The sequence below is a fragment of the Galeopterus variegatus genome, unplaced genomic scaffold, assembly GCF_000696425.1.
Source record: "Galeopterus variegatus unplaced genomic scaffold, G_variegatus-3.0.2 Scaffold67, whole genome shotgun sequence".
Classification (NCBI taxonomy): Eukaryota; Metazoa; Chordata; class Mammalia; order Dermoptera; family Cynocephalidae; genus Galeopterus; species Galeopterus variegatus.
Window position 1 is genome coordinate 817,437 of NW_007726178.1, and position 24,860 is coordinate 842,296.

The 24,860-nt window shown below is 33.4% G+C and overlaps 1 protein-coding gene across 2 annotated transcripts in view; it reads right to left on the reverse strand.

Annotated features, from left to right (window-relative positions):
* The window catches only part of PTPN12 (protein tyrosine phosphatase, non-receptor type 12), a 103,816-nt gene that overhangs the window by 39,439 nt on the left and 39,517 nt on the right, over window positions 1-24,860 (reverse strand). For both annotated transcript variants that reach the window (XM_008577529.1, XM_008577536.1), the window contains 7 exons: window positions 21,506-21,614; window positions 13,846-13,922; window positions 12,024-12,119; window positions 10,498-10,536; window positions 7,477-7,548; window positions 3,846-3,905; window positions 1,961-2,103 (listed from right to left, as the gene is read on the reverse strand). In XM_008577529.1, coding sequence (XP_008575751.1) covers window positions 1,961-2,103; window positions 3,846-3,905; window positions 7,477-7,548; window positions 10,498-10,536; window positions 12,024-12,119; window positions 13,846-13,922; window positions 21,506-21,614 — 596 coding nt within the window. The remainder of the gene's footprint in view (window positions 1-1,960; window positions 2,104-3,845; window positions 3,906-7,476; window positions 7,549-10,497; window positions 10,537-12,023; window positions 12,120-13,845; window positions 13,923-21,505; window positions 21,615-24,860) is intronic.

Here is a 24,860-nt window from a genome sequence, read left to right on the forward strand (position 1 = left end):
CCATGCTCTTCATTATAAACAGAATTGAGTGGCTTGAGAGTTGGAGAAATGACCAGATAACAGAAATAAACCAAACTGTTAGATTAAGAACTGGTTATTTTAAATTGATTTATCTTATATAAAATATATTACAGAATTAACCCCACTCCAAAAATTTTAAATTAATTGTCCTTCCTCCTCAAGAATGAATACTCTCATATTCATTCCCCACAAAATCAAAGGCAGGTTTACATGATTTCTAACATGTCCAAATGACTAATTTTGCAAAGACTATTTGAACTTTGAACATTATTTAAATAAATGAAAAGGGTAATTTAAAGTAGATGCATCTACACTTAGTACTTTCATGTTCAGAGATTGCTTGAACAAAGAGGCCAGTAATCACTTAGTCTCGTGTAATGCTTATAATGAAGTAATCTGCTATGAAACATAATTTAGGGGCAGGCTAGTGAGTTCAGTTGGTTAGAGCACAACCTTATACATGGGTTCAGATCCCTGGACTGGTCAGCCGCTCCCCCTCCCCCCCAAAAACACAATTTAATAAAAATGTCTAGAAAATGTGTATCAACAGTTTATATTACCTTACCATAAGAATGCTAGCTTCCTACTCAGATTTCAGTAGCTATAAATTATATAATTTAATGATATGACAGGCAGTGGTGTAAACGTGGGAACTGATGTTCCTCAGGAATGGAAACAGCTTTGAGTTTTTCATCAATTCTAAGATATACTTTTTAATCTACACTGGAACAGCTCTGCAGTTTACAGGCATACCTCGTTTTATTGCATTTTGCTTAATTGTACTTTACAGATACTGTTTACATCTTACCATCAATGGCTTCTTACAAACAACCTTATTCCTTTATAATTGGCAGTGATTTTTTCAGTCCTAATGTATATAAAATAATGGTCTGTCTTAGAACTAAAGATATCTTAAATTGATAAGATCCTATGTATGTTCATCTATACACACTAAAAAAATCTTATGTCAGTGTTTATCAGGCACAAAAATTGCTTCGCCACTGTTTCAGGGAAACTGATTTAAAAAATAAATCGTTGGTTTTTATTTTCTTTCTTTTTTTTTTTGTCTTTTGTCTTTTTCCGTGTCCGGCAACGGATCGCAACCCTCAGTGTTGCCCCCGTACCGGACCGGGGACCGGCAACGGGAATGCAACCCTCGGTGTTGCTCCCGCGCCTCACTCAACCAGTGAGCGGGAACTGGTCCGTATGTGGAATCCAAGCCCTCGGGCGGGAGCGCCGCCGCATTTCCCAAGCAGCGCACCTATCCAGTGCGCCACCGGGCCGGCCAAAAATAAGTTTTTATCTCCTTAGGAAAGTATACTTAGTAATTTGTTTGTAAAATAATATTTAGTTCACAAGACCTCTATTCACATAAAAGCATTTTCTGTATGTTTTCTTTTTTTTTTTTTTTTGTCTTTTTTTTCGTGTCCGGCAACGGGATCGCAACCCTCGGCACCGCGCCCGCACCTCACTCAGCCAGTGAGCGGGAACCGGTCTGTATGTGGGATCCAAACCCTCGGCGGGAGCGCCGCCGCACTCCCAAGCGGTGCACTATAGCAGTGCGCCACCGGGCCGGCCCCTCTTTTTTAATTAATATAAAGAGAATTATTACTACATTGATTTAAAAAGTAGAGTAGGATGGACATCTATGAGACTATATGTTCTAACTGGTGAACCATAAAGGGTATGTTCTATATACCTTTCTATCATATAAATAAAACATAGAATCACTTATTTGAGAGTGGTAATGTAACATTACATTAGTCTGTCAACTGATGAGATTACATCAATTTGCAAGGCCTCAGTCTCAAACACACTATATTAAGACTATGAGAAATTCAGGATTGTTATCATCATATTAATGCAGAAATAAAACTTTTTATGTCATGAAACTTCAAGAAAATGACTGTATTTACACATTTAGAAAATTCTTTTGTACCTGCAGTGAATACAAATAGGCACATCTTCATGTTCTTGGTATTTCCTCATCAAGCTTATCATGTCCAGAATAGAATCAAATGAGGAAGGAACATCATGGTCTGGCCAGTTCACATAATGAAACTGATATAGTCTACGAGATTCCTTCAAGAAAAACAAAAATTTAACAATTATGGAAACTACATTTGCAAATTTTAAAGCTGCACATTTCATTTAACTACCATTTCTAAGATATTTGTGTGCTGTTTATACTGCCTTAAAATAAAAAAAATAATTAAAAAAATAAAAACATGCAAGAATAGTCCACATTTACTGACTTCTTACCACGTACCCAATATTGACCTAAGGGCTTCACATGCAACAATTTATTTAATCTTCATGAGGAAGGTACTGTTAATACTATTGTACTTTTATAGGTAAGGAAATTGAAATAGAAAGATTAAATAACATGACTGTTTCACTGGAAGTAACAAATGTGGGATCTTAACCCAGGCAGTCTTATCTCCAACATGTGCACTTTAACCACTGCATAATATATACTATTTAACTAATCCACACTAATAAAGGAATGAGCAAAATACCGCAAGCACTGTGTTAGAATTCATTGTAATTAGAAAACAAATGGAATATCAAACTGAAAAAGAACTTAGAAATGAACTCATCCAATCCCAAACCCACTTGTCTTATAGATGAGTAGTTCTCAAACTATAGTCTGGTACCTCCTCCCCTCCCCTCGACCCTTTTGGCAGGGAGGGGTGGTCTATATGAGTTTTAAACTATTTTCAGAATAATACTAAGGAGTTATTTGCCTTTTTCTTTTAACAGCAAATGAAATGTATGCCTGTATATCCTGTTTCTAAAAAACTTGTTTTAATTTCAAACATAGTAAATGTTGAAAGATAAGACCCACATAAACCAAAGCTCTTTGAAATCTTAAGAGTCCTAATGTCATTATGTTTTGAGAATGGTTATTCTAGGTGTTTACCAGAAAGAACACTGCTTAGAATCTAGGCAAAACTGTATTCAAATTCTACTTCTGCCATTTACTGAGTAACTTCAGGCAAGTTCTTTAACTTCTCAAAGCCTCTGTGTCTTCATCTATGTGCAGTGGAGATAAAAGTATTCTGTTATGAAGTTAGGAGGATTAAGATGCCTGATATACTATAGAAATTCAATAAGGTACTTATTACTACTATCCAATAAAAAATAGCAACCAAAGTATAATAAATGATTCTTCTAATGTGACACGATTAGTAAAGTTGGGGGAGTGAGTAAGCGTAATGGAACTATGCTTGCTTGTCAACAGGAAGGTAGGAGGTTGTAGGTATGTTTATAAATGCATGATCTGGGAAAGAATGATGTACTTCATAACCAAGCCGAAATACTTCCAAATTAAGAAAATAAAAATAGAGAGATAAGGAAGAAGTAGACAGGAATTCTCTAATGTCCAACAGATTTTCCTCTGATTTTTTCCTAGAGAAATCATCATTTTATATAGCTCTGAAACACTGAAGGCAAAGTCTTCAAGTAAAAAAAATACATGTCTAAATGAAGACTTGGTTTTGATGGTGACTTGTCTCTTTCCAAAAAACTGTAAACTAGTAAAAGTAGGTAATAATTACGTAAACAATGCCATAATCTGCTCACTCTTATAGAGGAAAAATATTTACTACAAAGAAATCATAACTATTCCAAATATAGTAAATTTAATTTAGAGAAAGTTGTTCTATTATTACTCTGTTGTATAATTTGATAAAGATAAGGTTCAAATACTAAATAAAAATTACACTGATTTTCTTCAGATTTCCTTAACTGTGTTAAATAAGAGAGTATATACTATATGTATATCTTCTCTTAGAGATTGTATCTAAAAGGAAAGTACTTACATTTTGAAATTCAAGTAAGAGTGTCCTAATGAAATAGTCTGTTCTTGCTTGTTCATCTTCCTAAATAAAGAGAAATATTTGTGAGTCAGTGAAAACACTGAAATAAAAACATATACACATCAAAACAAAATATTTTTATTTACAGCTCACAATATAAAATTAAGCTTTCAAATTCCAGACGCACCTGATAATTATAAAACCACCATTCTAAAAGTCATCAAGTTGTTTATCTAAGTTTAACTTATAGCTTTGTTTTTTTTTGTTTAAACAGAAGTGTCTGTTAACCAATTACTTATTTAGGAATCTGTCACTCAATAAAATATTTGCAAAGTAGTAACCATCCCCAGAATCATATAACAGAAATAATAGAAACAGAATGTCACTCTTTAGTATCTACCACCGTATCCCTTACTTTCAATTATTTTACCTTTCCATAAGGCTAGATTTTCCTTACCTAACACTCAACTCTCAGTTAAGTGGATGGCAACTGGGGAAGGGAAAGAAAATCCCAAATTACTATTATTCTGGTTGATGATAGCATAACCACTTTTTGAAAATTGTCTTACTATCATTTAGTCAAAATTAGAAGTCTCTACATCAGTTTATCACTTAGAAAATAACGCTTTTTACTTTATTAGTTAAAACTTACAGATAGTAGAGGACAGTAATTGTCAAGAGCAATAGCGTACGTTGTTTTATTAATAAAAATAATATTCACTATTATTCCTGCTTTAATTTTTGAAATCACAGTACTTTACTTTGAACATTAGGAAGGCATAGATTTTACTTTTAACAAAAAGGAGTATGGATGAGACACTGGTCTAAAACTTAACTTTTTGGTAAAGGAAAAGATAGTAAATATTTTTGGATTTTTTGGGCCATAAACTCTTTGTTTACTTTGCCGTTGTAATGGACAAATACATAAATTAATAGGCTTGGTTGTGTTCCAATAAAACTTAGTTTACAAAACAGGCAGTGGGCTAGTTCCGACCCACATGTAACATGCTGACATCTAAGTCTAAGTGGATTACATGCAGCACCAACTTGCGATTGAGCTCCTGCTAGCCCGTCCTCTCTCTTCCACATTACCCTTCTCCTCACCCCCACACTGAGAGCTCCACAAAAGACTGTCATTTCTCAGTCTCAAACACTCTGATTGCCAAGTAAAGTCACTCACAATGATTATTTTCACCAACAGGCTTTCTACTTATGAACTTGATTTTTGTTAGCAGTGAAATCAGTGGTAACAAATCCTGAGTTGTCTGAAACAACCACAAGACATACAAATTATTTTCCATTTTAAAATCTTCAAGGAAAAAATTTTCTTCTTCAGCAAGGACCAGTCGTTTTTTTTTTTTTTTAAAGAAGACCGGTAAGCGGATCTTAACCCTTGACTTGGTGGTGTCAGCACCTCGCTCTCCCAAGTGAGCTAACCGGCCATCCCTATATAGGGATCCAAACCCGTGGCCTTGGTGTTATCCACCACACTCTCCCAAGTGAGCCACAGGCCGGCCCCTAAGCATCAGTCTCGATGCTGACAAATCAAACCATCTGTTACTAACCAAAACAAACCTCTTTTCAAGAGGACTTTATAAAAAATTATCTTTTAGTTCAATTTAAAAACCATCATAAAAAGTCAATTCATCTTTTTCCAAATTATAAACTATTTCATTCTTTTCTCTATTTTTGTAAGTAGTTTACTATTCCTGATTCCCAAATGTTCAAACTGTTCAAGCTGTTTTGTTGTAGACTGTTAAGCACTATATTTTCACTTGAGCTGTGATATTCACTAGTTATCTTACTGTTAATTTTACAAATGTTCAACACAACCACATGGCACAGAATCAGGTTTCCTGGACTGTCTAGGGGCCTAATATTGTAGAATACATTCTGGATTGGTAAGGAGAGGAAGTGTTCTCTAACTGAAGTAGACACTGTGATATGTTTTGGTTATTATTCATTACAAACAAAATGAAATGCAGTAGTATTTTAAAAATTTTTTACACAACTCACAAACAGTTAATTCTAACCACTAATTCAGGACTTTAGAGTATTGACTGCATATTAAATCCAGGAAGTTCAACTGTGAGTTATAGTTAACATTACAAAACCACACTGCATTTATAAAGTAATAGCATAATATAGCTTGAGTCCTTTTCTATGTCAACCTAGAAGGCACTAAGCTTTGGGTATGCACCAGAGGAGTTCAGAAGTCATAAGTACAAGTAAGTCATAAAGTTACGGAGTTCTTGAACTCACCAATGACAAGTCAAATAATATAAATTATTTTTAGTTTAACCATAGAAAATGAAGTCAAAAACAAGGAATTCTGAGATGGGGAATGTGATAGTTAATTTCATATGTCAACTTGGCTGGGCCAGAGTGTCCAGATTATTTGGTCAAACATTATTCTGGGTGTTTCTGTGAAAGTGTTTTTAGATGAGATTAACATTTAAATTGGTGGACTTTGAGTAAAGCTGACTGTCCTCCATAATGTCAGTGGGTCTCAACCAAACAGTTGAAGGCCTGAATAGAACAAAAGTGTCAACCTCATCCAAGCAAGATAGAATTCTCCAGCAAACTGTCTTCATATGCAACATGATCTCTTCCTGATTATACAACAGACTGTTTTTGGACTAGAACTGAACAACAGCTCTCCTGGATCTCCAGCCTGCAGATTTTGGACCATAACTGCTCGAGCCAACTCCTTAAAACAAATCTCTTTATATATATGCAGTATACACATACACCCCCCTACTGGTTCTGTTTCCCTGGAGAACCCTAATACATATAAATTACTTAATTTTCATGTATGCCCAATCATGGTCTTTTGAGTTGAGTAAAAAGACATTATTTCTTTTAGGTGATTAAAAAAGATGATTATCATTGGCACCTAAAGAACATTGTTGGTTCTATTCTAAAGTTGGCTTACGTTCTACTTCTTTTTGTGTATCCCCTTGTTTTTCCTACTCTCCCCCTCTTTCTTCCTTCATTGTTTTTTTAATTCATTTTCTCAGATTTTTGCTTTGTTAAGTTTTTGAGCTTGAATTTAATTCATTTCCAGATGTCATTAAATAGTAAGGTATACATTTTAAGTTTCATATCAAATTATCTTCCAGAAAGGATGAAACTTTACTTCCACAATGTCCATTCTCAAACTCATTTTACACATAATTATAACAATTTTGGGAAATATAACATAGATATGAAAGGTTTACATGATACACTATACTTCAGTCATCAAGGGTCCTCCCTATTTATTCAATCTGAAATAAAAACTTTACATCAATTTCCAAATAGATCACTCAAAGTACACTCTTACTCCGCTTACTCTTACATACATAAACACTTACTGTCAATTGATATACAAAGGCTAAGGAAATTAACATATTAAGATTTCAAGGAAATTATACATTTATGAAAAGTCATTCTCAAAGCTTCTAAATTTAAAGGCAGTATAAAAACAAACATTATTAGTATTTGTTTATTAGAAGTAAGAGTCGGTTTATATGGAAGCATTAGAGAGCTTGGCTTATATAATCCTGGGTTCATACCATATTACAATTTAACTATTTGTCAGTCTACATGCCAATATTCTGATTAAATAATGTATATAAAAATAGGTACTTACACAAGAAATTTTAAATGGTGCAAATGTTATAGGGTCTTCTCCATACAAAGGCCAATAACGCTCACATTTTTTCTGTTGTCCAAAAAAAAGTTAGTAAGTAATTCATATGATAGTTTTTTTTAAAAAACTTTTACAAATATTTAGTGTCTTGGAGTTCAGCTTGCTACTCCTTCCCAAAAACAGAAGAACTGATATCAGCAGGCAAGGAGCTGGGAGAGCTTAGACTTACCCAACTTATTTAAGGTAGGCTACTGTGTCTTCTCCAAGATTAGTCATAAGAACCTTATTAACGTTAAGTGTATAAACTGTTCATTGCTACCTGCCTGATATTCAGAGTAGAGAAAAGATCCTCTTCCACAAAAGAAAAAAATTCCTTTTAAAGAAAAAGTTCTGGCAAGGAGGTCTATTTAGTATAAAGCATTGCCAGGCAAGTTTTAATGCTTGTAACATGACAATCTGTAAAGTATCTGGCTGATTTCTTGTTACATGTAAAATATGTGGCATGGTGGAAAAAGCATTCTACTTGGTATTAGAAGAATTTTACAGGTACTAATTTTTCTGTTTTATTTACCTTTAGTTTCTTTACCTGTAAAAATGAGAATAATCCTTATCTTACAAGGTTGTTGCATGTACTAAATTTAAGAATGTATTTCAAATGTTCTATTGATGGTAAAAACCCTTTACAAGCATTATGTATTATCTTAACTATACAATTTTATTCAAGATTACAGAAAGTATAATCAGTGTCCTCTCTAACCTTCCCATTTTAAAAAGCTATTGAAATAGACTACTCAATTTTCATTGGTTTCGAATATCAAGACCCATCATTTTAGGAAGTTAGGTAAGTGAATGAAAAGCCTAACTTTATAAAAGATACAGTTATTCAGATACTAAGAAATGATGCAATTTTTATCAAGACCCTACAAAATGAAAACCTATAAGTGACCATCTAGCTTGAAATAAACCTTTTGGCAGTAAGAAATACATCCATAAATTTCTAATTAAATTCTCATAGTTCCAAATACAGTAAGTGGAGTTATTACCTACAGGGATTAAATGAATTTAAGTTAACAATATTGCTCACAGGGCAAAAAACCAGAACTGTCTGGGTATGTCAGGTTCACTGAGAGTGAATACTACAAATATCCTAGAGGCCTAAAACCAGGCCAGCCTGGTCTTCCAGGATAACTTCATAGAAATGATAATTTTTGTCTTCTACCTGGTAAAGTTTTAATATCTTGAGACAGAAAAACAAGCTACAAGAGATTAATTTAGATAAGAATCAAAAGCTGTGTGAATAACATGCCCTTCATTCAGATGAGCAGTAACTAAGGCTTATTTTGGTATTTATATTCTAGGTATAAAACTAAAAACAATTGATACCAAAAACTGTTAAACATCATATATACAAAATCTCTAACCCTGTAAGGTGGGTATTATTTTCATTTCAGAGATGAGGAAACTCAAGCTCAGAGGGGATGACAGTGCACTGTACCATGTTCAAAATGCTAGTAAAGTTTGCCCGATTTCATTATCTATGCTCTTTCCATTTGGTCACATTCAAAGTCAAGATTATCAAAAAAATTCATAGGTTCTAACTCATTCTCAATCTACTACTAACAGAACACTCTGAATCATAAAATCTTTAGCTTCAAAAAATTTTATACCCAATTCAATTAAATTTTTCACTAGGTGCTATTACTAATACACAATGTAAGCTTATCAATAGACTGAAAAGAGAAGTAAGTCCTAAACTTTAATAGTAACTTAAAACATTAGGAAAGTGAAATTTAAATTTCCTAATACAAGTGATTAATAATAATAGTATTGAGGACACATAACTTGATTACTTAATAATTTCTCAGTTTTTAAATTTTCTAATGTTAGATTGTTCATTTTCTGTCCAACACTACTCACACTTAATACTGGTAAAGAATATGGTTGGAATGAAAGAAATTATTGGTTAAAAGAAAGTTTCCCAATCATTTATATAACATCTCACATAACTGAAAGACATAATACCTTGCTTTTGCAATGCATTTCTTACTGAAAAAAATTTCAATAAGAATTTTTACAAGTTACAAATGATTTTTAAGTTTAATTAATGAACCATATTAGTATAAGAAAACTTCATATAAAATAAACATGTAATTTGTTTTTTATTTTTATTTTATTATTTTTGTTTTGTTTTATGTTTTTAAAATTTGATTTGTATGTCACACTTATAGCAGGCCACACTTGAGGTTTTATTTAACTACCTAGTCTCTGTAAATATACTGTTACTTCCTACAGTGAGGACTTAAAAATTGATGCTGCAGGACATCACAATGGCTTTAAACTGATTTCACTTGTACCTAAAACAAAAATACCAATGTTAAAAAATCAGAGTAAAGAATTTTCTTCTCTGAGCTTTGAAGATAGTATAAAAAACAAAAAATATAGTGGTATTTACAGACTAATCAGAACAGAATCATTGTATCTTTTATAAAGTTAGGCTATCATCTATCTATAAACTGATGATAATAAAGCAAGGCTGGCTGGCTGGTTGGCTCAGTTGGTTAGAGAGTGGTGTTGTAACACCAAAGTCAAGGGTTCAGATCCCCATACTGGTCAGTTGCAAAAAAACCAAAAAACAGAATTATTTTATTTAACACATTTTCATTTGCTCAATTTTATTCCTATTTTAAAATATCTTTCAACTTTAGTCCACAAATGGTGTTCTATTTACAAGACAATTAACAATTTGAAGATGAAGTAACAATACACATCAATTATTTTATGTATATCATAAAACATACAAAATGTAAAAAAAAAAAAAAAGTTTAACGGCTTTAGAGATTATTTTGTTCCTTGTATCAAATAAAAGAAACAGTAGAACACAAAAACGAAAACAAGTATCTACTTTTAACTACTTGGGCTCAGACTATTATAATAATAAAAAACCAGAAATATCTATTCTTAAAAATGAAATAATAAAAGGAATAGTCCACAATTATTTTAAGTGTTAATAGGTATACATACCCTTCCCATCTCAAATTCTCGACATGCCATTACAATGATCTGAAAAGAAGGGGGTGTGGGCAGTGGGATTAAAAATGCATCAGTTAAACACAATTTTACTTTTTAAATAAAATACAAATTTCAAGAATTACTTTTTATCCTGAGCAAAAGTATATCTGGTTTGTCTAAAAAAGTAGTTTTAATATTAAAAGTGTAAGTTAAAGAAACTATGAAAATCACACCTCCCAAACAAGTGCTAACTATACAGTAACAAATTAAATCGGCTCCAATTAACATAATTTATTTGGCTTGAATTATGTGACTCTTACAGATTTATTTCTGACTTTTGCAATTATATTGAAACACCACTTTTAGGATATTTACCTAATTAAATAACACTGTTAATTATTTAAAATACGTTTAATAAAATTATCTAAAGATTGAATACATTTAACACTGTTTTGTAACATAAAGGTTACTATCTCTGCCCCCCCATCTTATAATGTAAACTTCCAAACATACAGCAAAGTTGAAAGAATTTTACAGTAAACATTGTAGAGATACTATTTACATACTACCATTAACATTTCATTATTTATAGTTTTATCACATAGCTATCCCTCTATCAACCCATCTTGTTTTCACAAATGCATATTTCTGTGCAACCCAAACTCCTATCAAGATTTAGGATGTTCCCATCATAAAGTTTCTTCATGCCCTTTCCCAGTCAATCTCTAACGACAACTAGTTTTAAACTGAAATAACAGGAAACACTAAGGACTGAAATTCTCCCTGTTTTACTAATCTTTCAGACTGAGGATGCCAGTACTTTAGAATCATAATTTCATAGAAAAAGCCTACTATAATGCTCATGAGAGAGGAATGGGAGCTCCACATTACTGATCTTCCACATCCACATAATCAAGACTATCACTAGAACAAATGCTTGGGTTCCAAGAGTGATACACAGGAGTACAGGATGGCTCTCTGCAGTATCCTAACTCACTTATTTCGCTGCTTCCAAACCTAAGGGTACAGTATTTCCCTTCACCCACAGAACAAGAGAGAACTAAAATGCCCATGGCTTGATATGCTTCTAACGGAACGAACTTCATGGTGTGTATGTGTGAATTCTCTTATACTTTATATAACAATTTGTAGGTGCTCACATATATTTTCCTGGGAAGAGGGATTCAATAGGGTCCGTGACTAGAAAAGGTTAAGAACATGGCTATATTATCAAATACTTTATTGATCTATTAAAGCACTAATCATTTTCTGCCTTTTATAAGTTATTTGGTAGCTGTCTTATTAGTTCCAGGCTTAAGACAAGATTTAAATTATCACAACCTCTTCTTAAAGATTTTAGACTAATTAGTGAGAATTTAATGAGACATCCTAGAAATCAGTTTGTCTTTTTAGTACACATTAGCTGTAACTAAACATATCGTTATAGCTAAAAAGTCCTCTCATTCCTTATTCAGTAAAACATCTTATGTCATAACATAAGACTTCTCAAAATACATTATGAAAAGTAAGTTACTTACTACAACATTGTACTCCCATATCATCCTCCAAAAATCGATTACTGTATTTGCTAGAGGTCCTTGGGTTGCCACATATGCTTTTGGCCCATAGACACCCTAAAATGGTTAAAAGCAAATTTCACATTTATGATTACCAAAAATATTTCATTACCTAAATTTTAAGGTTTCAAATTTTATTAGAAATACCACTGTTTTTACCTAAAGCGTTTCTAAATACATAAATACATAAAAGCATGACAAAATATATTTAATTCACTTCAGCTTTTGGTGACTGTTATTACTTTTGTGTGTTTATCAGACATGGTGCACAGAATTGGTGAGGACCATCTTCTGTTCATTAAAAAATTTTATTTACCTAGAAATTAAAAACAAACTACCCTAATACCTAGTCAACAAAGCTAACTGTAGCAGAAATATAACAGCCTGCTTTGATTCTAACAACAATACTAAAACTAGTTAACAGTTCTTTCTTAACTAATTTCTTCCATAGCTATTCAATTTAAAAGTTTATTGAGCACCTACTATACAGGTTTTTAATAATAAACCCAAGAATATATCACATAGGATAGCTAAAATACTAAACTGGCACATAACTGAGTCATACAATAAATTAGTGTCATTAAAGCATAATTAAAAACTAGAACTTTTAACAAATGTCCTTATAAAAGAATAAGAACACTGACAAATCTGAAACAGCAAACCATCTATTCATTACTTTTTGCTTAATCTATTAATTTTGGTTTTTACCACAATTATAATAAAATTGACTTTGTTGAAAAAGAAATTTTTATTTGAAACCATGACTGTTCTATGTTGACATGGATATTAATTTTACCATATAAACTCTTACCGGTTAACATTTCTGTCAACAAAATATATTAAAATAGGAAGAAATATATATAAAGTAACTGAAAATTATAATATCATACAAGTAAAAAGATTTAAAAAAGAATAACTGATGAAACAAATTAAAGCCTTTTACTTAAACTCAATCAAGTGGCAGTATGCATCTATCTCTATTGATAACTACATAAGAATTTGAGTGCTTCTGATCAAAGGGCATCCAAACAAAGGTTATCTAAAAAGAACTATATTTAATCTTGGATTTGGGTCACACTTGAAATAGTGACAATTGCCAAGAGTGTTAAAACAGTTTATGTTCTATAATTTTAAGTCAGTCTTATCCAGTAATTTCAGCCCTAGTAATTTATTCTAAGAAATTGCTCAAAACAACAAAAATGTTCACTGCATTATTATTATAAAGAAAAATTAGAAACAACCTGTATTATAGGTTCAACAACAGGGAATGACCATGTATATTTGTTACATGAACTCAAAGGGATAATTAAAAAGATGCTTTAGTAAAAGGTAAAGTGTTTTTTTTTTTTTCCTTTTTGTCTTTTTCTGTGTCCGGCAACGGATCGCAACCCTCAGTGTCGCCCCCGCGCCTCGCTCAGCCAGTGAGCAGGAACCAGTCTGTATGTGGGATCCGAACCCTCGGCGGGAGCGCCGCCGCACTTCCCAAGCGGCGCACTGTAGCAGTGCGCCACCGGGCTGGCCCCGTAAAGTGTTTATAAGCCTTCAATGTAAAAGAAACAAAACAAAAACTTTATCTCCACTATCATAAAACTAAGCAAAAACTGTTAATCTATATGAATAAGGAGGCTAGAAGAAAAGCACATAGAAATGTGCCAGGGCAGTGGTTTTATTATTTCTTTTGCTGTTGGTACCGTGTTTGGGCAATTTAAAAAGTTTTAATAAAACTAGTATACAGGAAGACATCGAGTATGACAGAGAAACACCATTTAAAATGATTACATACCTTAATAAAATTTGCATTGATATAGTCTGAATCTTGAGAAGGAGTCTTTAAAGTCAATTTAACTCGGCTGTGATCAACTACAAGAAAAAATTTTCATTAATTATGTCTGGTTGGTACACAGGTATTTTTTTTTTCCTTTTTGTCTTTTTTCATGACTGGTAACGGGATCGCAACCCTCGGTGTCGCGCCCGTACCGCGACCGGCAACAGGATCGCAACCCTCGGTGTCACGCCCACACCCCGCTCAACCAGTGAGCGGACCGGTCTCTATATGGGATCCAAACCCTCGGCGGGAGCGCCACCACGCTCCCGAGCACCACACTCAACCGAGTGCGCCACCGGGCCGGCCCCACAGGTATTTTCTAATGAAGCATAAGTAAGGTTAAATAGAGAAGTAAGAAGATTTATTTTTTTATTATTATTTTTTTTTCAAAAGATGACCGGTAAGGGGATCCTAACCCTTGACTTGGTGTTGTCAGCACCACGCTCACCCAGTGAGCCAACCAGCCATCCCTATATAGGATCTGAACCCGTGGCCTTGGTGTTATCAGCACCGCACTCTCCCGAGTGAGCCACGGGTCAGCCCAGAAGATTTATTTTAAAAAACAATGAATAGGGCCGGCCCAGTGGCACACTGGAGAGTGCGCTGCTTGGGAGCGCAGTGGCGCTCCTGCCGAGGGTTCGGATCCCATGTGGAGACCGGTTCCCGCTCACTGGCTGAGCGTGGTGCGGGTGCAACACCGAGGGTTGCGATCCTGTTGCCGGTCCCAGTCCGGTACGGGCGCAACACTGAGGGTTGCGATCCGTTGCCGGTCACAAAAGAAGACAAAAAAAAGGAAAAAAATAAAATAAAATAAAATAAAATAAAATAAAATAAAATAAAATAAAATAAAATAAAATAAAATAAAATAAAATAAAATAAAATAAAATAAAATAAAATAAAATAAAATAAAATAAAATAAAATAAAATAAAATAAAAATTCATGAAAAGTATCCCAGATTTACTAAAGCAGAGTCTAGGATTTAAGCCTCTACACCTTTTAATAAGCATACCAGGTAACTGATGAGCACTAACCACTGATACACAAGCTCATCTGCCAAAATTCTAATTAGGAAATCTAACTTGCATATTTCATGAGAAATTATAAAAATTAAGTAAATTATGGCAAATTAATGAATTAGGATGATACATAAAGGGTGCTTAATATTATGCTTGGCCAGTAATATTTATTATTAGGTAAGGTCAAATATGGGTAAAAAATCTTTATTATAAAGTTCAAAATATTTTTTTTTATAGTTATGTGTATTTTTCTTTTTTAATTTTTTTTTCAATGAAGATAATATGTATACTATTTTTAAAAATTAGACCTTAAAGAAAGATATAAAATAAAAAGTAAGTCTTTCTCTGTCCTTTAATTCCAAGGCTCTCTTTTTCCCAATGAAACACTATTAAAATTATTTTTTTCCTTCCAATGGAATTTTTATGTGTATACTTACATACTTTGAAAAACTACACAAATGCAATTATACTATACATACTGTTTTGCTCCTTGTTACTTTTCAGCTAATAATACATACTGGAGCTCTTCCCAGAGTACATAGAGATCTTATTCTTTTTAACATAACAGGGAATCCCATTATTAAGATGGTTCATTATTTATTTAACCAGCTACATTAATGATGGACCATTTATTTCTATTAGAAACACTATTACAATGAGCACTGCTGTACATGTATCTGTTACTAGCATTGCTGTAGGATAAATTCCTAACAGAGGATTTGCACTACTTGCCTTCTAAAAGATATATAACAATTTACACAATACAGGTGTTATTAATAACAGTGGCTGGGTATTATCAAACTTCTTAATCACTGACAACCTAATAAGTAAAGATATCTTCTTTTGATCTTCATTTCTTGTATTATATAAATGATTGCACATATTTTCATATCTTTAGTGGTTATTTGTGTTTCCTTTTCCCTAAACTGCTTGTTTATATTTTGCCCATTTTCCCATGTCTATTATTTCCCACTGTTTTCTATGAAATCTAGGTTAAAAAAAAAGAAAATCAGCCTTCTGTCATAAGTAGTGCAGTTGTTTTCCAGTTTGTGTTGATTTTTAAAACTTTGTATTTAGAACTAATTTTAGATTTATAGAAATATAGCAAAAACAGTATAGAGTTCCTATATACCACTCACTGAGCTTCCTCCATTATTAACATCTTACATAACCATAGCACAATAATCAAAACCAGAAAATTAACATTATTATTAAACTATTAAACAAACTATACAAATTTTACTAGTTTTTTTCTGGTATCTTTTTTCCCTTTCCACATTACATTTAGTTATTTTTTCTCCAGTCTCCAATCTATAAAAGTTCCTTTGATTGACTTTTTTTCATGACTGGAATTAGGTTAAGCTTTTTTTATTTTTGCAAGAATACCGCAGAATGATATTGCTGCCCTTCTCAGTGCAACACATCAAGAGGTTCATGATGTCCATATGTCTTGTTCCTTGTTATGTTAACCCTGGTCACTTGATTAATAGGGGATTGGTGGAGACACTGTAAATTTACTATCTTTCCCTTTGTTATAAATAAATATTTGTGGGAGAGATACGTTGAGACTATGAAATCCTAAAGTAGTAGGACTGCCTAATATTTGTTGTCTCTGGTTTAGAAAGAACCATAACATGTAACATTTGAAATGCCATTATCATATTATGATCCCTTCTAATCCATTGACAATGAACATTAAAGGCAATTAAAATACAAAAAGAGAAACACAAAAATGGGAACAGACATGAACAAACATCTCAGCAAACACAAAAGACAACTAATGAATAACTAACTTATGTTTCACTAGTCCAAATTTTATACAAAGTACTAGGGCCCAGTTCTGCTCATTTAATTTTGATGAAAACTTCTTTGGAAATTTGTAAGAAGAAACATATTAGAAAGATATATTGGCCTCTGATGAAAACTGTTAATCTCATCATGTTTCCCGGAAAGAGAATGTTTACATGTTTATCAATGCTCTGTCATTTATTTACTCCTCCCGATATGTCACTTTTTTTTTTTTTTAATGCCATTTGGGATAGAAAATAGACATAAATTAGTATTCAATAGTTGGAATAAAGATAAATGATGGTTAAGATAATGATAACTATGCAAAGCTTCCTCTTATGTTTGCCAGTAATGAGTCCCAATTAGTTACCCTTATTAATAGGGCATATTAGGCCCCATTCAAAGTATCTCAGAGGCAGAGTACGATAGTTGGTTTACCACTGGGTCCTCAGTAAATGCTTCTGGTGATTTTGACTCCAAATGAGAATAGTGGCTCCCAAATTGTAGTTAAGACTGGTGCCAGGCTGGCTACATGCTGGCTGGGAATTTCCTTTTTTGAAAAATTTTCTAAGATGGAAAATTCTAAGCATACACAAAAATAGAATAGTATAATGAATCCTCCTGTATCCATTACCCAGCTTCAATAATTACCAACATTTTGCCAATCTTATTTCATCTATCTCCCATAATTCAATAGACGAGGGATGGAGAAAGCAAATTAAAACACAACATTTCTGAGTCCTAGATCCTGCAGTAAGTTTGATTCATTAAGTTCAAAAGTAGGCACAGAAATGCATTTAAAATTCCCCACTTACATTCTAAAACAAGGGCAAATCTTGTACTGAACGGCCATAGTGTATTATTGAGAATTTAAATCAGTATTATGCTACTTATGTAACATATCACATGCATTTTAACAATTTTCATTGGTGTTATTAAGCATAAACATGAGTAGAAAGAATGTATATATCAAAGAAATGAAAACAATCATTTTTCTCCATGGTTTTGCTGACTGCCTCTACAATCTCCCAAGAGCCTGAATCCAAATAGATAAAACTTATATTGGCTACATAAGAGGCTCTTTAAAGCAGCATCCTTTTTTTTTTCTCCTGAACAAACATTAACAACCTATGACAACAAAAGGAAATATACAAATAACATCACCTCCAAGAAAACAGAAATCTCCTATTAAGTAAATCCTACCTCTGAGAAATAAAAGAATCTCCAAAATTGACATTAGAATAGGCGGGGTGCCCTGATCCATCAAATCTAAAGACTAGCTCAGTTTTAGCCCTTCCAACAGACAAAACACAGGTCATCCCTTGACCCAACAGTAACTAGAAATTTCGAGGACTGGCCTCAATATCCAGAATATATTAAGAAACTCTTACAACTCAGTAAGATACAAAACCAAGTTTTAAAAATTGACTTTTCACCAAAAGAAACACACGAATGGCTAATAGCACATCAAAAGATGCTCAATATCATCAGACATTAGGGAAATGCAAATTAGAACCCTAATGACATACCTCTATCTACCCACTAGAGTAACTATAATCAAAAAGACCAAGAGTAACAAGTGTTGGTGGGGATGTGGAGGAACTGGAACCCTCATACACTGCTGCTGGAAATGTAAAATGGAATAGCAACTTTGGAAAACAGTTTAGCAGGTTCTTAAAAAGTTAAACATAAGCTTCCACAGACACAGCAATTCCATTCCTAGGTATCCACCCAAGAGAAAAAAGATTGTATGTCCACACAAAGATCTGTATGGAAATATTCAAAACATTATTCACAATGCTCATCAACTGGTGAATGGATGAACAAAATGTGATAAATCCATACAACGGAATATTATTCAACAATAAAGAGGAATGAACTATTGATACATGATACAGCACAAATGAATCTCAAAAATGTGCTAAGTGAAAGAAGCCAGACACAAAAGACTATATGAGAATATTGTATGATTACATTTCCAGAAAAGAAAAATCTATAGAGACAGAAAGCAGATTAGCAGTTGCCTGGGGCTGAAGGCTAAAGGTCTTTTGGGGTGATGAATATGTCCTAAAACTGGATTTAGGACACTGGATTGTGTTCATTGCTGCACAACTCTATAAATTTACTAAAAAGTCAGTTATTAAAAAGTACATTCAAAGTGTGTAAATTTCATGGTAAGTACCTCAAAGCTGTTAAAAAAAATACTATTTCTTCAAGCACTGAACATGTTAATCATACAAAGGAAACTGATGACTTAAATTATTCTCTAACAGTAATAAACATACACCTTTAAGTATAATTACTTTCAATATAATTTTCCAAATCAGAATAACTAGAAATTTATTGGAAACCTACTTATCAAACCTTAAATAACTTAAAGGAAAAAAGGCACTGCCACTCTGACTATAGCACAGGCTCTAGGGCAAGGTTTCTTAACTTCAGCCCTACTGGCATTTTGGCAAGGATAATTCTTTGTTTTTGTAGGGCTGTATACTGTGCATTGTAGGATGTTTAACAGCATGTCTGACCTCTACCCATTAGATGCCAGGAGCAGCCTACCCACCTCAAAGCCCCAGTTGTAACAACCAAAATGTCTCCAGACATTGCCAAATGTCCCTTGAGGGGCAAAATCACCCTAGTTGAGAACTGATGCCTTGGATACAAGCTGTATGGTTTCTACTGAATGCATATCACTCACACAATCCTAAAATCGAAAAATCCTAAATTGAAGCACCGAAAGTCGGGGACTGTCTGTATATTATTCTCAATAGCACTAATTACCATTTGACAGACAATATGGGGGTAATTCGAAAAGTTCATGGAAAAATGGAATTAAAAGACAACACAAATCTTTCCATGAACTTTTTGAAGACTCCTTGTGCAAACTCTACAAGGGCAGGTATTTTGGGAAGTTTGGTTTTTGCTGTATCACTAGTACATAGCATATGCTGAAAACTTTTTGTAAAATGAATGAAACAACATATGAAAACAGAAACCTGGAGCTGTTTAAAATTTATTTCCCTAGATGACAGAAAAAGAAAGTAGAGAGACTGTTTATTTGACTAGGTGTGTTAATTTCAGAGCACCTCAAGATTATCTTGCTTAATAAAAAGTGTCGAACCATTCATATGCTGAAACCTAATCCCCAACGCAACAGTATTCAGAGGTAGGGCCTTTATTAGGTGATTAGGTCATGCCCTCATTAATGAGATTAGTGCCCTTATAAAAGAGGCCCCAAAAGGCTTTTTTCCCCTTCCGCCATGTGAGAGGATCCTCTGAAAATGCACTATCTATGAATCAGAAAGTGAGCCCTCACCAGATACCTATTCTGCTGGTGCCTTGATCTTGGATCCCAGCCTCTAGAGCTGTAAGAAATAAATTTCTATTGTTTATAAGCCACCCGGTTTATGGTATTTTTGTTATAGCAGCCTGACCAAACTAAGACAACTGGTGAGAAAAGTAGTGTACATTTTGCAAAAGCTTAATGAGTGGTTACTATGAGCTATGTACAATTCTAAGCATTTTATATTAACCTATCTAATGCTCAAAATAATACTAAAAATGATTATGATTGTAACATACACACACACATATATCTATATTTTGGTGGCTGGCCGGTACGAGGATAAAAAGCATTATTATTATAATCTCCACTTTACAGATAAGGAAACAAAGGCTCAGAGAGGATAAGCCCAAGGTAATACAGCTAACAAGTGGCAGAGTCAGGATCTGAACTTCCAGAGTCAGAACTCTTCACCAGTAGTGCTATGCTGCCACTTGTTAATTCTGCTAATCCCGGTCATCCACTTGTCCCACAGCTAAGAATGAACAACAACAACAACAAAAAGATGAAGAATTAAATTTAGGCAAAAAAGTCAGTGAGGAAAAGGACGAGAGGGAGGAGGTCTGAAAGATATGAAAGAGGGTTGTCATGGAAGAAGAAAATTTCAGAAATAGGGACTGGTCAATAGCATCAAAATAGTTAACAGAAAAGAAAAAGCACTGAAAAAAGACTACAGAATCTGGCAATTAAAAAGTCACTGGGAACTTTGTCAAGGACATTTTAGAGAGAACAAGCTTTAAGAACGAATGAGAGCTGAGGAAATGGTATCATGGAATGTAGATATTTCAAGATACTTAAAGTGAAAGAGAAAGAAATAACGACTGGCAGCTTTAAGAAATAGCAGGTATGAGGAAAAGTTTTTATTGTATAAAATGCAAACACAAGCACGCTTTTAGAGTTAAAGTTATTTTGCCAGAAAACACTGCTAAGAATATAGTTGCAATATTATTATTAGAATATAATGCCATCAGTCTAAGACATATGCTCAGAGATACATATTCAGACTGCTAAGACTAGTAGACACACAGGCATTTGAGTCATCTATGGTTCACTTTTTATGCATAACTAATGAATTGAGATTCTTATTGCCAACAGATAATAGATAAATCAATACTTTTAGTATTTTATATCATTTATTCAGTTCTCTCTATTATTTTATCTTAATGAAATAAATTCTTTGAACAGAATCCACAAAAGATATTGTCACTTAGATTTCAGTATTTAAAAGCCATTTAGTATTAAAGCAACTGTGACCTTAAAGGGAAAAAAAAACTAAACAACAACAAGAACTAATATCAGAAGGAAAAATAAGAAGCACAATTACAAATTATCATCTTGTTGCAGACTTTGAAAGAGAGGTTAATTACTACCTCCTTAACAATCAAACTCAGAAAGAATAAAGCTAATTAGGTTACATAAGACTAATTAGCATTTGTTTGTTCTATTATCAAGGGCATTTCACAAACTTACATGGCAGTATGTCCTTATATCTGTTCTTTTTTACATTTTCTTCTTTTTCTCCAGTGGCTGTGGGATAAATCTTTTCTGTTCTATATTTGGTAGACAATCTTCTTAATCGCTTAAAATACAAAAAAATAAAATTCAAGTTTAGAGAGACATTGATATTTTCAAATTTTTAATGATTTACAAACAGCTCTTTACTGAATTTTGATGATCCCAGTTCCTCACAATTCATTTTCCTGTTTCTCTAAGCTCATAATTTCCCTGTCCTTTAATAATTAACCCTAAGGATAATTTTTTTAGCATAACTGCAAACATAAGATTAATATTTATTCCAAATGAGCAGCAAAGGGGACAACTAGAATAAAAATAAGTAATTTTATTTAAATATATCATTAATAAGCTGAGTCAGAATATTTAACTCAGTCCTTAACATACTCATGTAATTTCTGTTTTAACTAAGTGTTCCAATAAACTAGTTTTTAAGATATGCCTGAAAGAATTATGCACAGATTTCTTTATTTCTTCTCTCAACAAACCATGAACACCCATGATGTGCCAGGCTCTCCAAGGCATAAGCTAATAATTACTTATAAGACACTACGAAACAAAGTTCTTTCATATTGAATTGGAAATGACCAACAAAGACCAATTCTGCTTATTCACTGCATTACAGAAGTGGTTTGTGGGTTAGTGACAAATTCTTACCACATATGGCAGTAGGGATGTTCTTTGGGCTAGAATATTTCTCCATGTCAGTAATATACTTCCTGCTTTCAGAAGCACTGAAAGTCGGCATTGTGAATTGTTTAAATTCTCCTCAACTACACTGCTGAAATGTAATTTCAAAGGAGGCTACTTTCTTTCAGGCTTAAAGACACACTGGTGAAAATGAAAACATTCTGGTTGCACTATTCAACAAATTATTAAATACAAGAGAAATGAAAAGAAGTTTGGTAACATTTAACTTTTTCACCATTTTAGTTTTGCTACTTGAGATACTGATATTTAAGCAACTAAGAATATTATTTCTATATTTTAAAAAACCACAGAGCTTTAATACAAGATTCTTTCCTTATTTTTATTATATTTTAGCATAAAGCATTTGAAATAATTTTACAAATAGGCACTTATATATATAATGGTAAAACTTTTTTTCTTTGAAAAAACTAAATTTTATCATCACAATCTTAAGGACCTAAAACAGGAATACAGATTTTTTTCTTTAAGATGAAAAGACTTACTAAAATCTTGTTTTGCATTACTACAATGCCAAAGTAAAATATCCCACATTTACGATGCTATTTCCTGTGGTAATAAAGTTCTCAAAATATATACATGTGTTGGGGGGTTAAAAGCTGTATTCAAAAGTAAATGGGCTGCTGGTGAGAATGTGGGGAAATCAGAACTTCAATACTATGTCGGCAGAAAAGAACACTAGCACAACCTCGTAGGAAGGTAATTTGGCAATGACAAATGCACATAATCCTTTAACCTAGGAACTATACTTCTACAAATTTGTCCTCCATATAAAAATGGCATATTCATGAAATGATGTATGCAGTTATTAACTGCAGCACTGATTATTAACAAAAAGCTGCAATCAAAAAGGTCAAGTATAAATAGATTTGTTTCATTCATACAATCAAATATGATATATTTGTATTTGCTTGTACATGTACATAAAATACTTCTGGAAGAGAAACTATAATAGAGGTTGTGTGTGTGGGTAAGGGAAATGGGTAGCTGTGGGAAACAAATGGGAAGGAGACATTACTACATATCTTTTTATACCTCTTGGATTATATGAAAGTATGCTTATTCAAAAAATTTAACATAAAAAAAAAGTAAAGGGAAAGTAGAAGATTGTCCATGATCTCATTACTCCATATTAACAAAGATCCTCATGCTTACTTACATACACACCTTGAATATTTAATCACAATTTTTTTTTTTTTCTTTTTCCGTGTCCGGCAACGGATCGCAACCCTCAGTGTTACCCCCGTACTGGACCGGGGACCGGCAACGGGATCGCAACCCTCGGTGTTGCTCCCGCGCCTCGCTCAGCCAGTGAGCAGGAACCGGTCTGTATGTGGGATCCGAACCCTCGGGCGGGAGCGCCGCCGCGCTTCCCAAGCGGCGCACTATCCAGTGCGCCACCGGGCCGGCCCCTTTAATCACAATTTTTGTATTTTCTCTGCTCAAAGATCAAATATATGAAAAGATACTGCCTTGAGTTGAATATCCCCCCAAAACTTAATCACCACTGTAACTGCTGAGGGTGGGAAATCTTGTTATAGTAACTGAAAGACGGGACCTTGAAGAGGTGACTAGATTGTAGGACCATGTGACAGAGAATGGATTAATAATGGTGGTCAGGGGCATAGATCTGAGGACTTTAAAAGGGGAGCATGAAGTCTGTCTCTCTCTGCTCCACCATGTTCTGCCATGTGAGACCCCTGTTTAGCTGTAAAGCCACAGAAGACTCACTAGACATGTTCCCTGGACGTTGGACTTCCTAGCCTCCAAAACTGTAAGCAATAAATTTTGTTTGCTTCATAAAATACCCAGTTCCATGTATTTTGTTATAAGCAACAGAAGTGGACTAATAATACAGATATATTTTCAGATATTTATAGTATCTTAATCCATTAATAAATATTATATGTGAATCTGACTTATAGAAGGATATCAATTTAAACAGTTGAAACACAGGGGGAAAGGAATGTATCTTAGGTCGCTGTCACTGAAAAATAATACATGACTACAAAGGAAAGGGAAGAGGGGATGAATTTAATTATAAAATATGAATGTACTTCTGGAATACCTGGTGCAATCGCTCCAAGCATTTCTTCTTTCACATGACAAACTGCATTAAGAAATGTACAAAGATTTTATGCGAAATACTTTACATTTCTCATATAATAAACCTTGTGAATACCTTTGTATGGCAAATAAATATCTAATTTAAGTTTGAAATTTTATTTATTTATCCAGTTTTCTTAAAGCCTGGCAGACTGTGAAATACTTCCTACATTCAAGTTTAAAATTAAGAATGTTCTACTAAAGTAAAAGTCTACTTAAATTTTCACACCCATCAGAGACACAGAGATACAAAGTCCATAAAACACATAAAAACTTTACTTTGTACTTAAAAATAAATAAAATCAACACCAAGAAAAGTATACCCAACTGTATTAAAAATATATCTTCAAGTAGGGACTTACTTCCTAACAAAAAAAGTCAGCTTTATTATTAGCTGCTTGAATTAAAATTCTGGATCTGCCACTTTCTAGCTGTATGACAACAAACATTTAACCTCTCTATGTCTCACCTTCTATGAAATGAAGATAATACCTCCCCT